At 42.5% G+C, this 18,084-nt stretch overlaps 1 protein-coding gene across 1 annotated transcript in view; it reads left to right on the top strand.

The window, feature by feature from the left end:
* ntsr1 (neurotensin receptor 1 (high affinity)) overlaps positions 1–18,084 on the top strand; it is a 120,101-nt gene that overhangs the window by 33,942 nt on the left and 68,075 nt on the right. Inside the window, exon 2 of the mRNA XM_078237023.1 lies at positions 3,004–3,047. Within this exon, the coding sequence (XP_078093149.1) occupies positions 3,004–3,047 (44 nt within the window). The remainder of the gene's footprint in view (positions 1–3,003; positions 3,048–18,084) is intronic.

Raw genomic sequence — 18,084 nt, 5'->3', positions numbered from 1 at the left:
TCTCATTTTTCCTGCATCTAATACAGGAAGAACCTTGTCGCTGTTCGAATCGGTGATGAGAAATTGTTGTTCGAGTACAGAACAAAAAACGGAATTTTTCCCATGCATAAATGACTTCATTGCTAAATGACTGCACTGCTTTGTGGGAGAAAACAAAAACTAGGAAACATTTAATTTGCAGTAAAAAGCTTTTCCTAAAAAAAAGATATTAAACAAAGCTAATCATGGTTATCTTTTTCAGTAAAAAAAGTGACTTAATTTCCAGGACTCAACTATAACATTATTTCAAATTGTACATTTATTTACAACCGTTAGAAATATTTTTGTTCCTGTAGCTGGTTGGAAGATCCGGTTGTTGTAAAGCAAAATCATCCAGTCAGAGCCTGTTGTGCGTAATGGAAAATAGTGAATTAAGTGGTTAAGAGGTCCCAGCACTATCCATGTTGTAAGAGTGGTAATAGTAACATCGTTTCATTGCTGCTTCGGAGCTCCAAGAGACCTTCCTCTTTATCGCCCTCTCTCTCTGTCTTTCTCTTTCCTCCTTTAAGACACTCCTTAAAACCTTTCTCTTTGACCAAGCTTTGGATTTGATTTATTATTGTCACATGTATTAACATACAGTGAAAAGTATTGTTTCTTGCGTGCTATACAGACAAAGCATACTGTTCATAGAGAAGGAAACGAGAGAGTGCATGTGGTGTTACAGTCATAGCTAGGGTGTAGAGAAAGATCAACTTCATGCTAGGCAGGTCCATTCAACAGTCTGACAGCAGCAGGGAAGAAGCTGGTAAGTGACCTCAGACTTTTGAGCCTTTTTTCCGACGGGAGAAGGTGGAAGAGAGTATGTCCGGGATGCGTGGGGCCCTTAATTATGGTAATTTGATAATTGACTCTAATATCTCCACATGTGGTTCAGAGTCAAATGAGGTTCAGTAAAAGTGAAACCCCTTGGGATATTTTTGCTACATTAAAGGCGCTACAAAAAGATATCGGCTGGGATATTACTGCCGGTTGGCTGGCCATCAAATTCTTCGACTTCACTACAGCGGGAGCATGGCGTGAATGGCAGATAAAATCACACCCAACAGACAAGTGATGAGGAAACTGTGTTCCTATTTCAATATTTGTACCCTATGAGAGGTTATAGTGGATTTATTTAATCTTGTTCAGCATATTCTTGGAACGGCACGGTGGCACAGTGGTTAGGACTGCTGCCTCACAGCGCCAGGTACCCGGGTTCGATTCCTGACTTGGGTCACTGTCTGTGCAGTGCAGGACCTGCACTAGTAAATCCTGCCTGTGCAGGATTTTCACAGTACCTTCATTGCGGTGTTAATGTTAGTCTACTTGCGACGAATAGATAAATGAACTTTATAATACAAACCTGTTTGGCTGTACTTAAGAAAATATTTTTTGTGGTATTTGATATATCAATACAGTTGTTACGTCACCATTATGCTTTGTATAACAATGTATAAGATCTTGCTGCTGATCACACTATTTTCTTATAAGCATATAAATAGGGCAGGAATTAATATTTTACTGTCCAAAACTAATATTTATCACAAATATCCACGGCTGGTGAATTTTATTTGGGGTCAGAATAACCAAAACCTGGGCCGAAAACTCTGCCCAGAAAGTTTGCTGTTCCACAGTGATCTCTCTCTCTCTCTCCCTCTTGTGTATCTTCACACTCACTTTTACCCTTTGGGAAATAGTGGGGGAAGTGGTGGAAGGATTTCCAAGCTGATTATCAGCCCACTGATCGCTCCATCCATGGCTGACAAGACCTGGCATTGAACCTGAACCCAGAACTTCCGGTCCAGCGGTATGGGTGTTAATACTATGCCACAAGACCTCCTTCCACAGCGATAATACACTGGCAGGGGCCTTAATTACTTGAGAGCACAACTTCTGCGCCTCAAACACAGGAAATCCTACCCTATACAGCTGCTGGCCAATCTGATTATGTAGACACAGCAGCCCCTGAGGAGAATGTTGACCACTGCTGGGATTATCGGCGATCCCCAGGAAGGAAGAAGATGTCTCCTGGGCTTGAAGATAAGTCTAGGCATTTTGGGCAAGCAGGGGTTGGAGACCACAGTAACTGAAGGTAAGGGGAGTTGGTTTTAGAGGCCTGCGAAGGAGGCACAAATGGGTGGGAGTACCATTGGGTGGGGGGAGGGGGGATTGTCTCCAGTGGGCATGGAGACATCCCACACTGTCAAAGTTCCTCGGTTGGCAGCTTTCTTTGTGCCTTCCCTAGCCATATGTATTATAGCGATGGAGGTGGAATGAGGTTCTGAAGGGGCCAATGTTTGTCCACTGAAGGATCTCGATAGGCCTAAGAGTGGGTGGGTTGCCTTACCCATTGCGCATACTGTGATTTGCATGGCAGGGTGGGCGAAAGATGGTGCCCTAGTCACCTGCCATTTTTATGTGCCCCCTGCCTTCTAATACGCTTGATGTGGAGATGCCGTTGTTGGACTAGGATAAGCACAGTAAGAAGTCTCACAACACCAGATGAATCACCTGATGAAGGGGCAGTGCTCCGAACGATTGTGGCTTGTGCTACCAAATAAACCTGTTGGACTTTAACCTGGTGTTGTGAGACTTCTTATTGTTCTAATATACTGCCAGGGAATCACAGGATTCCTCCCCCTGATTTCATATTCTCACTGTAGCACTGCACTCACAGAACCATGTCTTCCAGAATGTTTTAAACCTACTTCTGATCCACTGTCACTGTGATCATAGCTTTTTCATTGGTAAACCTGAAGCACAAAATCATCCTTTTCATGCCAAATTGTGGTACTTGGCCAGAAATGTGCACTGTTATGAACAGTGTACTGAATCATGGGCTGTGACATTCTGTTAGAAATGATTTAGCTTTAAATGGAATAAGTATTTGCAATATGAACTTAAAAATCATTACTCATTGCTGGTGACCACCACGTTAAAGATGGCCTGTGTCATGAGATACCATTTTTTGTTTTGCTCTAGAAAGAAATTGGAAAATGCGAGTAATGAAGATACCACGAGATTAGGTAAGTGTGTCAATAAAAAATAATTTAGCAAAAGGTATAGCATATAGAAAGGATACATAAGGTGGTGAAAGTCAGATTTTCCAGTTATCAGAAAGGGACAGACTCAGATAAAGAAACGAGCTTTATCTTGAAGAAAAAGAGAATAAGGGCTTTTCCCATAACATCCATCAATCAGCACAAGGTGCCCAATCTTGTTGCAGTGAAACAGTCTGAACATTTACTCCTACTCTCAAAACTTTTCTTTGTATCCTGATGAGGGAGCACTCTTAGGTTTCCAGCTTTCTCTTCTTGTTCCTGACTCTTCACCTTCTTTTCATCCTCCCACCTTCTATTCTTCTCGGGCTTGTGGGGGTGACGGAGAAAGGAGTTCCCCTGGGGTAAGGGCTTATGGGGCAGCTCATAATCATCAGCCGCCTGGTCTGCTTATGTCGCTTTTGAAACCTTTTGGTTCTCCACATGTGTCTTTATATAGATAGGGAGTGAAGTTTTAAAATTCATGAATGAGAATTACCTCTCTTGATGCTTTCATAGTCTCTAATTTGCGTAGAAACATAGAACTATAGAAACTTAGAAGATAGGAGCAGGAGGAGGCCATTCAGCCCTTCGAGACTGCTCCTCCATTCATCACAATCATGGCTGATCGTCCAACTCAATAGCATAATCCTGCCTTTTCCCCATAACCTTTGATTCCGTTCGCCCTAAATGTTATATCCAGCCACCTCTTGAATACATTCAAAGTTTTGGCATCAACTACTTCCTGTGGTAATGAATTCCACAGGCTCACCACTCTTTGGGTGAAGAAATGTCTCTTCATTTCCATTCTTAATGGTCTACCCTGCATCCTCATGCCTGCATCCAGTGGTCAAAGGCAAATTGCTTGACATAAGTTTAAACATAAAACATAGAACAGTACAGCACAGAACAGGCCCTTCAGCCCACGATGTTGTGCCGAGCTTTATCTGAAACCAAGATCAAGCTATCCCACTCCCTATCATCCTGGTGTGCTCCATGTGCCTATCCAATAACCGCTTAAATGTTCCTAAAGTGTCTGACTCCACTGTCACTGCAGGCAGTCCATTCCACACCCCAACCACTCTCTGCATAAAGAACCTACCTCTGATATCCTTCCTATGTCTCCCACCATGAACCCTATAGTTATGCCCCCTTGTAATAGCTCCATCCACCCGAGGAAATAGTCTTTGAACATTCATTCTATCTATCCCCTTCATCATTTTATAAACCTCTATTAAGTCTCCCCTCAGCCTCCTCCGCTCCAGAGAAAACAGCCCTTGCTCCCTCAACCTTTCCTCATAAGACCTACCCTCCAAACCAGGCAGCATCCTGGTAAATCTCCTCTGCACTCTTTCCAGCGCTTCCACATCCTTCTTATAGTGAGGTGACCAGAACTGCACACAATATTCCAAATGTGGTCTCACCAAGATCCTGTACAGTTGCAGCATAACCCCCACGGTTCTTAAACTCCAACCCCCTGTTGATAAAAGCTAACACACTATAGGCCTTCTTCACAGCTCTATCCACTTGAGTGGCAACCTTTAGAGATCTGTGGATATGAACCCCAAGATCTCTCTGTTCCTCCACAGTCTTCAGAACCCTACCTTTGACCCTGTAATCCACATTTAAATTTGTCCTACCAAAATGAATCACCTCACATTTATCAGGGTTAAACTCCATTTGCCATTTTTCAGCCCAGCTTTGCATCCTATCTATGTCTCTTTGCAGCCTACAACAGCCCTCCACCTCATCCACTACCAATCTTGGTGTCATCAGCAAATTTACTGATCCATCCTTCAGCCCCCTCCTCTAAGTCATTAATAAAAATTGAAGTTTGTTCAGGTTTTTTTCGTAGGGTTTAAAATTTATGTCTGTAAGCCTCAGGCACTGACTCATAAGCACTGAGGATAGTCTTTTTGGCCATCTCAAACTGTGGAGGTCTCTTCAAAAAGCATGGCTATACCATGTGGGTTTTTCCTGTTTACCTGCTTTGCATTATCAGTGTCCAGTTTTCTGCAGGCCAATTGGATTTATTTTGCAATTTTTTCAAATGAAATAGACAAAAATGCCTCTATGTCCACCAAGCTTTGGGATTGCAAATTTGAACAACTATGCAGTTACCCCTGAAACAAAAACAGTAAATGCTGGAAAATCTCAGCAGGTCTGACAGCATCTGTGGAGAGAGAATAGAGCCAAAGGTTCGAGTTTGGATAACTCTTCATCAGAGCTTCGTCAGTTACGCCTGAGCTGGGGTCAGATCACTTCCAATTGGTGCATTCACTGTGTCCAGGGATAGTCTCCCCTCTTATTCAAGCTTTTTTAATTGAAACTCTCTTTATTTCCTCCATTCCTGCCACTCTCTTTCTTTGAAATGCTTTTTTTTCTCTTTGAAATATCCCTCCTCTCTCCTCCCTGCCTCCCTCACTCCTTTTCTCTCTCCTAAACTTCTAGCTCTAGCCTCTTCTGTTCCAACTATATTTTTGCTGAAGTGAGTTTTTTTATTTCTGGTTCAATGCTTACCTCCAACTCTTCCAATTCAATTTCAAGATTGCTGCCATTAGTCTTTGAACTTCTTGTTCCTTAGCTTTTGGCCAAAATTCTATCTCAACTATTGAGCCACGTTTTTCAGTTTGTCAGTGGAGAAAGTCTTTAAATTATTTCAAGTTATTCCACTCTGTTCTGCAATCATACTCACTTGGAAAGTGATCTTCACGGTAACTTCACTGCAGTATGAATGTAAGCCTACTTGTGACTAATAAATAAATTTTACTTTATCATTTGAGTTAGCATGGGATGCATGCTAACTAATGCACAAGAAAACTGAACTTAACTTTTTAAAATTATATACGTTAATTTAGTTCCCATTTCCAATTACTTTTGTTTGCCTAAGCGTTCAAATGCCAAACATAAGCACCCAACTATCTGCTATGACTAAATCGGGAGAGCTAACTCATTTCTTTATCCAACTCAAGCCCACCAATGTCTCTACTTTTGAAGGAGGCTAAGGAAATTTGGTATGTCCGCTACAACTCTCACCAACTTTTACAGATGCACCATAGAAAGCATTCTTGCTGGTTGTATCACAGCTTGGCATGGGTCCTGCTCTGTCCAAGACCACATGAAACTACAAAGTGTCATGAATGAAGACCAGTCCATCACGATGCAAACCAGCCTCCCATCCATTGACTCTGTCTATACTTCCCGCTGCCTCGGAAAAACAGAGAGCATAATCAAGGACGCCACGCACCCCGGACATTCTGTCTGTATCTTTTTCCCAACGGGAAAAAGTGGAAAAGTTTGAGGTCACATACCAACCGACTCAAGAACAGCTTCTTTCCTGCTGCAATCAGACTTTTGAATGGACCCATCTCACATTAAGTTGATCTTTCTCTACACCCTAGCTATGACTGTAACACTACATTCTCCTTTCCTTCTCTATGAACGGTATGCTTTGTCTGTACAGCATGCAAGAAACAATACTTTTCACTGTATATGAATACAGGTGACAATAATAAATCAAACCAAATCCTGAGCTAGTTATAACAGAGTTTGTATTCAAAAAGAGGTGACTTTACCAATTCAATATATACACTTAAATGCGTGTAGGTCTGGGCAAGAAATAAACCAGCCAGGTTCCTTAGCTTAACAAATAAAGTGTTAGTTTTATTGTTAAAACTCACCCAGGTAAGGATGCAGAAACTATTAAGAAAAAGATTGAAAAATGTACAAATATATTGAGCTTCCCACTAATTCACAAAATACACATACGCACACATAGCACCTCCTTCCCATTCTCCTCTCAGCCTGCACAAGAACAGATAAAACTTCACAGACAACCTAATCTTAGAACTTGGCCAAGTAAAATGTAAAGTCAGAAAATAATTATTCACAGATTGTCTGGATTTTTGCTTACAACTGATTAGTCACTTCCCACAGTGGTTGCTGATACTGGGGGTTTTCCACTGAAACAATCACTCTGCAAGTTAGTTAGTTGATTCTGGTTTCCTTTGCAGATACTAGTGTTGATTTAGAATCTTCCTTTACCAACTCTCAGTTTCCAGCAATTAGATCTTCTGGTGGGTTTTCAAACCTCAAACAGCTCAAAAATAAAGTAAAGTTTATTTATCAGTGTCACAAGTAAGCTTACATTCACACTATGATGAAGTTACTGTGAAAATCCCCTCGTCGCCACACTCCGGCGCCTGTTTGGGTATACTGAATGCCAATTTAGCATGGTCAATGCACCTAACATGCACATCTTTGGACTGTGGAAGGAAACCAGAGCACCCAGAGGAAACCTATGCAGACACAGGGAGAATGTGCAAACTCCACACAGACAGTGACCCAAGCTGGGAATCGAATCCAGGTCCCTGGCCATGTTATGATGAGCGAATTTTCAGAAGGGAGGTGGTGAATAGGTTTATTGCTCCTTCCATTCCTGTGGCAATCTCTGACTATTAGTTCAAATCCAGTATATTTCACCCATGAGCTGTGTCACATGGCCTTTCTCTGGTTTCAATCTGGGTTTACTTTTTCTGAGAGCTCTATTGACTCTGTGTCCCCATAAAGCAGTGTATGTCCTTCACAAATGCAACACAGTAAAAGATAAAGTTGCCATCATCCCAGATGGCCATAGGGTGCTCTCCTCTCTGACGGGAAGAGCTGACTGGAGGTAATTTTACCTGAGGATCACCACATCTCAGGCGAGGGGCATGGCGCACCCTGAACTGACTGGCTTGGGAATGATAGGAATGAAGTTTGATCCAATTCTGACCGTTTTGTGCTCAATTTCCAGTTCTGAGCTGTTGCTATATAATGAAATAGAAATATTTATCATTCGTTGCTTCGTAAAAGTATTCTTTTCAAAATGTTCAATATATACACGTGTGTGTATGTGTGGTAATGTATGTCCAGATTTGATTTATTATTGTCACATGTATTAACATACAGTGAAAAGTATTGTTTCTTGCACACTATACAGACAAAGCATACCATTCATAGAGAAGGAAACGAGAGAGTGCAGAATACAGTGTGACAATCATAGCTAGGATGTCGAGAAAGATCAACTTAGTGCGAGGTAGTTCCATTCAAAAGTCTGATGGCAGCAGGGAAGAAGTCGGTTGGTACGTGACCTCACACTTTTGTATCTTTTTCCCGACGGAAGAAGGTGGAAGAGAGAATGTCCGGGTTGCGTGGGGTCCTTAATTATGCTGCTGCTTTTCCATGGCAGCGGGAAGTGTAGACAGAGTCAATGGATGGGAGATGATGACATTATAAATTAATATGCTGCATAAAAAATCATCAGAAGAGAGGATTGATAGTAAATAACATTACAAATGGTTAGTAAGAGGAAAGAGTATAAGAGGTATGGTTAGTTTTTCAGATTAAATCACCCCTTACTTTTATATACCAAGGGAATACAAACAAAGAACAAAGAACAATACAGCACAGGAACAGGCCCTTCGGCCCTCCAAGCCCGCGCCGCTCCCTGGTCCAGGATTGAATCCTGAATCCAGGATCCCCGCCCAATTTTCCAGCCTATCTACATACCAATATTCTATCCACCGAGCTGTCCCTCACAGCTACGATGCTTTGTTCATCACAACCTATTAACTCACCCCCACCCCCCCATTCCAGACCATGTGATCTCCAGGGAGAGGCGAAAACCCAGAGTGAAAACCCCAGGGCCAATATGGGGAAAAAAAATCTGGGAAATTCCTCTCCGACCCCCTGAGGCGATCGAAACGAGTCCAGGAGATCACACTGGCCCTGATCGGAAAATGCTTCCCAACCCTAGTCATTTCCACTTCCACGAACACCATATGAATTCCCTGCCCCCGAGACAGGTTCCCAACTATCCGCAGTCTCGCTCTGTACTGGCACCAGCAAGATGATCATAGAATGAAGCCTTGAAACGAGAAACAAGGAACAATTAGCCCGCGCCGCTCCCTGGTCCAAACTGGACCACTCTTTTGTATCCCTCCATTCCCACTCCGTTCATATAGTTGTCTAGATAAGTCTTAAATGTTCCCAGTGTGTCCGCCTCCACCACCTTGCCCGGCAACACATTCCAGGCCCCCACGACCCTCTGTGTAAAATATGTCCTTCTGATATCTGTGTTAAACCTCCCCCCCTTCACCTTGAACCTATGACCCCTCGTGAACGTCACCACCGACCCGGGGAAAAGCTTCCCACCGTTCACCCTATCTATGCCTTTCATAATTTTATACACCTCTATTAAGTCTCCCCTCATCCTCCGTCTTTCCAAGGAGAACAACCCCAGTTTCCCCAATCTCTCCTCATAACCAAGCCCCTCCATACCAGGCAACATCCTGGTAAACCTCCTCTGTACTCTCTCCAAAGCCTCCACGTCCTTCTGGTAGTGTGGCGACCAGAACTGGACGCAGTATTCCAAATGCGGCCGAACCAACGTTCTATACATCTGCAACATCAGACCCCAACTCTTATACTCTATGCCCCGTCCTATAAAGGCAAGCATGCCATATGCCTTCTTCACCACCTTCTCCACCTCTGACGTCACCTTCAAAGATCTGTGGACTTGCACACCCAGGTCCCTCTGCGTCTCTACACCCTTTATGGTTCTTCCATTTATCGTGTAGCTCCTCCCTACATTATTCCCACCAAAATGCATCACTTCGCATTTATCAGGATGCGATATACATCAATACAAGACTAATCTATGCAACTTATCATAAATTGACCTTTATACAGACTATTAATTCAGTGCATTAAGTTTTTGAGCCCACACTAGCTATTTGAGCATTTTAATTCTGTTTAAATTTCTAGAGGTAAAAGCTAGCGTCGGGAAAAGTCAGCATTATAATAACCCATTTTTTTGTCATTATCTTCTTTAGAGAAATAACCCTGGCATCCTTACCTTGTCTGCTTTCAATGTGGTCTAACAATCCATTCAACTGCCACCAATTTTTCAGGGCAACAGGGATGGGTAATAAATGCCAACCTTGCCAGCAACGTCCATTTCAGTTCTAGGGCGTTGCTGCAAGAGTTCCTCAAGGAATTGTTCGAGGTCCAACCATCTTCAGTTGTTTCCTCAATGACCTTCCCTCCATCATAAGGTTAGAAGTGGGGATGTTCACTGATGATTGCACAGTGTTCAGCACCATTCATGACTCTTCAGATACTAAAGCAGTCCATGCCCGTATGTGTGTGTATGTGTATGTCCAGCAAGTCCTGGACAACATTCAGGCTTGGGTTGATAAGTGGCAAGCAACCTTCATGCCATGCAAGTCCCAGGCAATGACCATCTCCAACAAAAGAAAAGCCAACCATCTTCCCTTGACATTCAAAGGCATTATCATCACTGCATCCCCCGTGATCAACATCCTGGAGGTTACCACTGACCAGAAACTGAACTGGACTCGCCAAATGAATACTGTGCCTGTAAAAAACAGGTCAGAGGCTGGAATTCAATGGTGAGTAACTAACCCCATAGCTCCCCAAACCCTGTTCACCATCTACAAAGCACAAGTTAGGATTGTGATGGTATATTCTCCACTTGCCTGGATGAATGCATCTCTAAGTTTAAAGTTTATTTATTAGTGTCACAAGTAGGCTTACACTAACACTGCAATGAAGTTACTGTGAAATTCCCTGGTTGCCACACTTTGGCAACTATTCGGGTACACTGAGGGAGAATTTTTAGCATGGCCAAATGACACGTCTTTTGGACTGTGGGAGGAAGCCAGAGCACCCGGAAGAAACCCACGCAGACATGGGGAGGGCGTGGAGACTCCATACTCACAGTGGCTCAAGCCGGGGATCGAACCTGGGTCCCTAGCGCTGAACGGCTGCAGTGCTAATCATTGTGCCACCTGCAACACTCATCCAGGACAAAGGAGCCTGCTTGGTTGGCGATCCATTTATCACCTTCAACATTGAATCCCACCACCACTAATCACAGTGGCAGCCGTGTGTGTCATCTATGAGATGTACTGCAGTAATTCATCATGGCTCCTTCAACAGCAACTTCCAAACCCATGACCTCTGCTACCTCGAAGGACAAGGACAGTAGATGCACAGGAATGCCACTGCAGCACTGCTGCCTCACAGTGCCAGGGACCCAGGTTTCATTCCCGACTTGGATCACTGTCTATGTGGAGTCTACACATTCTCACCGCGTCTGCATTGGTTTCCTCCGGGGGCTCCGGTTTCCTCCCACAGTCCAAAAGACGTTCTGGTTAGGTGCATTGACCATGCTAAATTCTCCCTCAGTGTACCCGAACAGGCACCAGAGTGTGGCAGCTTGGTTGCGGTGTTAATGTAAGCCTACTTGTGACACGAAAAAATAAACTTTAAGACTTTAAACTCTCCTCTAAGCTGTTCACCATCCTGACTTCGAACTATATCGCCATTCCTTCCCTGTTACTGGATCAAAATCCTGGAACTCCCTCCCCAACAAACTGTGGGTGTACATATACCTCACGGATGGCAGTGGTTCAAGAAGGCAGCTCACCACCATCTTCTCAAGGGTAATTAGGAATGAACAATAAATGCTGAGTGAAGAACATTGGAGAGTGAAGAATTTTTCACAATATTCTAACGCTGCCTTTAAATTGTTAATATTTCAATTCCCAGAAAGCTTTTCCAGGCTGCTTGTTCCAATCCGATACTCATAGACAGATGCTTCCAGCTATGTTGTCAGTAGAAAATTTGCAGGCTTTTACAGCTGGATGCTTTAAGTTTCTTAGCAACAGTATTTAAGGACTTGCTATCGGATACTCCTTGGTCACCTACACAATAAATATTTGCTTCAGTGGATGTTATAGTTTATCAGAATTACCTAAAGTAAACAAGAATGTCACTGAGATAGTCTCAAGAAATCTGGAAAGAAAAATTGCATCCATTTCTTTCCCATTTAAGAACTGATCTTCCAAGCATAAATATCTCTGGCCCTTCCTTGACAAACAGAACAAATTCAGATATTTTTCATCGTCATCCATAATAAATGGATTAATAAAGAATTAAATGGTCCAATCTATATTTTCATTCCATAGTGAGTTGTGTTCTTTTTCTCATGAAATAAAAAAAATAGAATTACATTGACTATCAGTTCTATTTAATCTCAAGGCTTTATTTTATGTTTGTACTTTCAAAAAGACCCTTAAATGCCTAACTTGACAGAAAAACAAAGAAATCCTCAATATTCTGGTGAATAATTAGGATTTTTCTTAATTTATCTACTGATATCATTTATATTTTGAATTTCTATATCAATATAAAAATGTAACTGGCTGTATAAGCTTGAGACAAATCAATCCTTTTAATATTTTGTTACTTAAACATAGAATCATAGAGGTTTACAGCATGGAAACAGGCCCTTCAGCCCAACTTGTCCATGCTGGTCCTTTTTTTAAAAACCCCTAAACTAATCCCAATTGCCTGCATTTGGCCCACATCCCTTTATACCCATCGTACCCATGTAACTGTCTAAAAGCTTTTTAAAAGACAAAATTGTACCCGCCTCTACTACTACCTCTGGCAGCTTGTTCCAGGCACTCACCACCCTCTGTGCGAAAAAATTGCCCCTCTGGACACTTTTGTATCTCACCTTAAACCTATGCCCTCCTAGCTTTAGACTCCCCTACCTTTGGGAAAAGATATTGACTCTCTAGCTGATCTGTGCCCCTCATTATTTTATAGACCTCTATAAGATCACCCCTCAGCCTTCTACACTCCAGAAAAAAAAGTCGCAGTCTATCCAGCCTCTCCTTATGACTCAAACCATCAGGTTCCGGTAGCATTTTAGTAAATCTTTTCTGCACTCTTTCTAGTTTAATAATATCCTTTCTATAATAGTGTGACCATAACTGTACACAGTATTCCAAGTGTGGCCTTACCAATGTCTTGTACAACTTCAACAAGACGTCCCAACTCCTGTATTCAATGTTCTGACCAATGAAACAAAGGAGCTATGAATATGTACCCCTCGATCTCTTTGTTCTGTAACTCTCTCCAACGCCCTACTATCAACTGATTGTAAGTCCTGCCCTGGTTCAATTTACCAAAGTGCATCACCTGGCATTTATCTAAATTAAACTCCATCTGCCATTTGTCAAACCACTGGCCCAATTGATCAAGATCCCATTGCAATCGGATATAACTTTCTTCACTATCCACTATGCCACCAATCCTGGTGTCATCTACAAACTCACTAACCATGCCTCCTATATTCTCATCCAAATCAATATAAATGACAAATAACAGTGGACCTAGCACTGATCTCTGAGGCACACCGCTGGTCACAGGCCTCCAGTTTGAAAAACAACCCTCTGGCTTATGTCAAGAAGTCAATTTTGTATCCATTTAGATACCTCACCCTGGATCCTGTGAGATTTAACCTTATGCAACAACCTACCATGCGGTACCTTGTTAAAGGCCTTGCTAAAGTCCATGCAGACAACATCAACTGCACTGCCCTCATCTACCTTCTTGGTTACCCCTTCAAAAAACTCTATCAAATTTGTGAGGCATGATTTTCCACTCACAAAGCCATGCTGACTGTCCCTAATCAATCCTTGCATCTCTAAATGCCTGTAGACCCTCTCTCTCAAAATACTTTCCAACAACTTACCCACCATAGATGTGAGGCTCACTGGCCTGTAGTTCCCAGGCTTTTCCCTGCAGCCCTTTTTAAACAAAGACACAACATTTGCCACCCTCCAATCTTCAAGCACCTCACCCGTGACTATCGATGATTCAAATATCTCTGCTCGGGGACCTGCAATTTCCTCCCTCGCCTCCCACAATGTCCTGGGATACACTTCATCTGGTCCCAGGGATTTATCTACCTTATCTACCTTGATCTACCTTGATGTGTTTTAAGACTTCCAGCACCTCCTTCTTTGTAATATGTACACTCCTCAAGACATCACTATTTATTTCCCCAAGTTCCCTAATATCCATGTTTTTCTCAGCAGTAAATACTGATGAGAAATATTCATTTAGGATCTCACTCATCTCTTGTGGATCCGCACATAGATGACCTTGTTGATCCTTAAGAGGCCTTACTCTCTCCCTTGTTACTCTTTTGCCCTTTATGTATTTGTAGAAGCTCTTTGGATTCCCCTTTGACTTATCTGCCAAAACAATCTCGTGTCAACTTTTAGCCATTCTGATTTCTCTCTTAACTCTACTCCTCCACCCTCTATACTCTTCAAGGGATTCACTTGATCTCAGCTGCTTATGCATGTCATGTGCCTCCTTCTTCTTCTTGACCAGGGCCTCAATATCCCGAGTCATCCAGGGTTCCCTACTTCTGCCAGCCTTGCCTTTCACTCTAAGAGGAACGTGCTTACCCTGAACCCTGGTTAACACACTTTTGAAAACATGATGCAATTCCATTAAATATTCAGCAAATAAATCCCATTTTTCAATATTTTTGACAACACCATGCTTTGTCACCAGTTTAATTCAATCCCAAAATAATCCACTAACTATCTGGAGAGATTGTTTGAGTGCTTGTTTAAATGGATGTATTAATTGACACTCAACTGCATGATGAGAAAATCGGCTGGTGCAAATAGGTGTTCAGTAACTCAGCCCAGTGAGAACTGTGCAGATAAAGTTAATCCTGTTTAGGGTTGTATGAAATGTAACACCTTCCTGAGAGAGCACTGCAAACAGATAGTTTAATATAGTTTTTTAGTTCTACTTTATAATATTTGGTAGTAAAAGAACAATTAGCCTGATTAAAGAACAGTTGTGAAATATTTGTATAAATAAAGGCAATATGATGCGAGGATTTATTTCACATGTGACTTAGTTCATTTTATAATCTAGAAGAAATAACTTTAAGTGCTTTGACTAGGAATAGCTTGTTGTTTTGGAAATCTATTGTACAAAATGGCTCTATGCAGCATACATCCAAGAAAAAAGGATATCATGCCACTATTAATTCAGTGTATTATTTAATATGATAAACAGATCAATGAACGTAGCTTAAACTGGGGAAATTTCTGTTGCATGTTAGATGAAGAATGACAGACTTTGTCACTGATAATCCAAAGAGGTTATATTAAAATGTCACAGTGTAAACAAGCAATCAATAGAAGAAAAATAGACACTTGCATAATGCTTATTTCCACAATTTTGTATCATTCTTCCATCAAAGACTCAATCGGGCATGGTTTCAAGTATATTAACAATGCTTCACTCAGTAACCATTCAAACTCTGTGAGACTAGATAGCAGGCATTGGAAACCTATTTGATTTTAGAAGGCCACTGCAGCCATTTTTAATCCAGCCCACACCCAAGGTCCACATGCACATCTTTTCAAAGATGACTTGTGGAATCAGCTGTGGGAACTCAGACTGATTTCCTTCTCCTTTTGAAAGCAGTGGCATTAAAGTGCATATTTCAGGGCTGCACTCAACTACAAAGAATTGTGCTGACACATACAGAGATATATTGTGGTCCTTCCCCCACATCCCTCCCCACCTCCCCCCAAACCCAACAATAAACTTAACCCACCCTCCAGCTCAGTTGGTTAATTCAGGGTGGAATCTACCAGAACTATGCGACTCACTGACCAGTTGGTGGAGTTGGAATTGGGTACAGGAAAGAGAAATGTCCACTGCGGAGCAATCAAATAGATTGATAATTTGATCATGTCATAGAGGCTTACAGCATGGTAACAGGTTCTTTGGCCCAACTTGTCCATGCCGACCAGTTTTTAACCACTAAGCTAGTCCCAATTGCCCGCGTTTGGCCCAAAACTATCTATACCCATCTTACCCAGGTAACTGTCTGAATGCTTTTTTAAAGACAAAATTGTACCTGCCTCTACTATTGCTTCTGGCAGCTCATTCCAGACACTCGCCACCCTCTGAATGAAATAATTGCCTCTCGAGACTCTTTAAACCTATGCCCTCTAGTTTTAGACTCCCTTACCTTTGTGAAAAGATTCCCCTACCTTTGGGATTTATTACTTTGAATATGGAAACAGGCCAATCAGGCATGGCATGGTGGCACAGTGGTTAGCACTGATGCCTCAGAGCGCCAGGGGCCTGGGTTCGATTCCTGGCTTGGGTCACTGTCTGTGCGGAGTGTGCACATTCTCCTCGTGTCTGCGTGGGTTTTCTCCGGGTGCTCTGGTTTCCTCTCACAGTCCAAAAATGTGCGGGTTAGATGGATTGACCATTTGTCAGTGACTATTTTGTATTTATGGCCCCTGCTTTTAGATTTCCTCCCCACTGACGTAGAAACAGCTTAACTATGTTTATTCGATCCAACAGCGACATCATTTTAGAAAGCCTTATCAGATCACTATTTCCTGCACAAGGGGCCACAGCCCGTTCAGTCTTTCTGGGTAGGTATAATCTTTCAGTTCTGGTATCATCCTCAGAAAACAGAGCATGCATTAAGTGTTTACATGACAACTTTGTTAATTTCCAGGCCTTTTCATTTGCTTCCAAACAAGACTGGTTGAATTAAAATTGTTTCTCGTTAACTGCTTGGATGAACATTTCCAGGAAAATAACATTTGCTGTGAAAAATCATGTTTACCTTTCAGGAGAGGTGGCCAATTTCAAAAGTACATTGAAGATCTGATCAAATCCACCATAAAAGGTACCCAGAGAGTGTAGGGAAGATTCAGAAACTACACAAAACCTTCACCAGAACAGCTCCAAGGGTGAGACAATTCAGTTATGTAGGTACGGTAAGAAGTCTCACAACACCAGGTTAAAGTCCAAAGGTTTATTTGGAATCACGCGCTTTCGGAGCACTGCTCTTTCATCAGGTTAGTGACTCACCTGATGAAGGAGCAGTGCTCCGAAAGCTCATGACTCAATATAAACCTGTTGGACTTTAACCTGGTGTTGTGAGACTTCTTATCTTGCCCACCCTAGTCGAACGCCGGCATCTCCACATCATGGTTATGTCGACAGTTTGGAGAAACTGGAGCTGTTCTCCTTCAGAGAAGATAGAGAGGAGATTTGATAGAGATGCTCAAAATCAGGAGGGGGTTAGGCAGAGTAGCTAGGGTCAAACTGTTCCCATTGGTGAAAGGAAGGCACATATTTAACGTACATACATTAGGAGCAGGGGTAGGCCACTCAGCTGCTTAAGCATGCTCTGCAATTCAATAAGATCAGGGCTAAATGCACATTCCTACCAGCCCCCGATAACCTTTCACCCCCTTGCTGATCAAAAGTCTATCTAGCTCTGCCTGAAAAATATTCAAAGATTCTGCTTCCACTGCCTTTTGAGGAAGAAAATTCCAGAGACCAGCATTTTCTGGCTTTGAAGAAGGAATTGGATTATGATCTGAAGAGGAAAAATGTAAAGGGCTTTAAGGAGAAGGCGGTGACGATGGGTGAGGGGTTAGTGAAACATTGAAAAAGGTGCAGGAGTAGGCTTGCACCACCATTCAATATGATCATGGCTGATCATGCACTTTCAGTATCCCGCTCCCACGTTCTGCCCACACCCCTTGATCCCTTTTGCCACAAGGGCCACGTCCAGCTCCCTGTTGAACATTTCTAACGAACTGGCTCTAACAGCTTTCTTTGGTAGAGAATTCCACAGGTTCACAACTCTCTGAGTGAAAAGGTTCTTCCTAATCTCAGTCCTGCATGGCTTACCTGTTATTCTTAGACTGTGACCCCTAGTTCTGCACTTCCTCAACATTGGGAACATTCTTCCCGCATCTAGCCTGCCCAGTCCCATCAGGATTTTGTATATTTCTATGAGATCTTCTCTCATTCATTCATCTAAATTCCAGTGAGTACGAGTGGTGGCAGAAGGTGAATTGCTCCCTCAAAGAAACAGCACTGACGGGCGGGACTGAATGTATTCTAACTGTTTCAGTAAGAAACGCAGAGTGTGTTGGTAGCAGGAAAGCAGTCAGCGCACCACTTATCTTTAAACAGCTCTGAACTTTGTGGGGTTAGATGTCTGGGATTTCAGCCAGGTCTCACAGACACTCAATACAGCTGGGAGGAGGGAAATACTGAGAGGGTCAGTCTCGCTTTATAAAATCAC

Source organism: Mustelus asterias, chromosome 20 (assembly GCF_964213995.1).
Source record: "Mustelus asterias chromosome 20, sMusAst1.hap1.1, whole genome shotgun sequence".
In the NCBI taxonomy this organism is placed as follows: domain Eukaryota; kingdom Metazoa; phylum Chordata; class Chondrichthyes; order Carcharhiniformes; family Triakidae; genus Mustelus; species Mustelus asterias.
The sequence above is the reverse complement of the archived record's forward strand: the minus strand, read 5'-3'. Positions and strand labels throughout refer to the sequence as shown.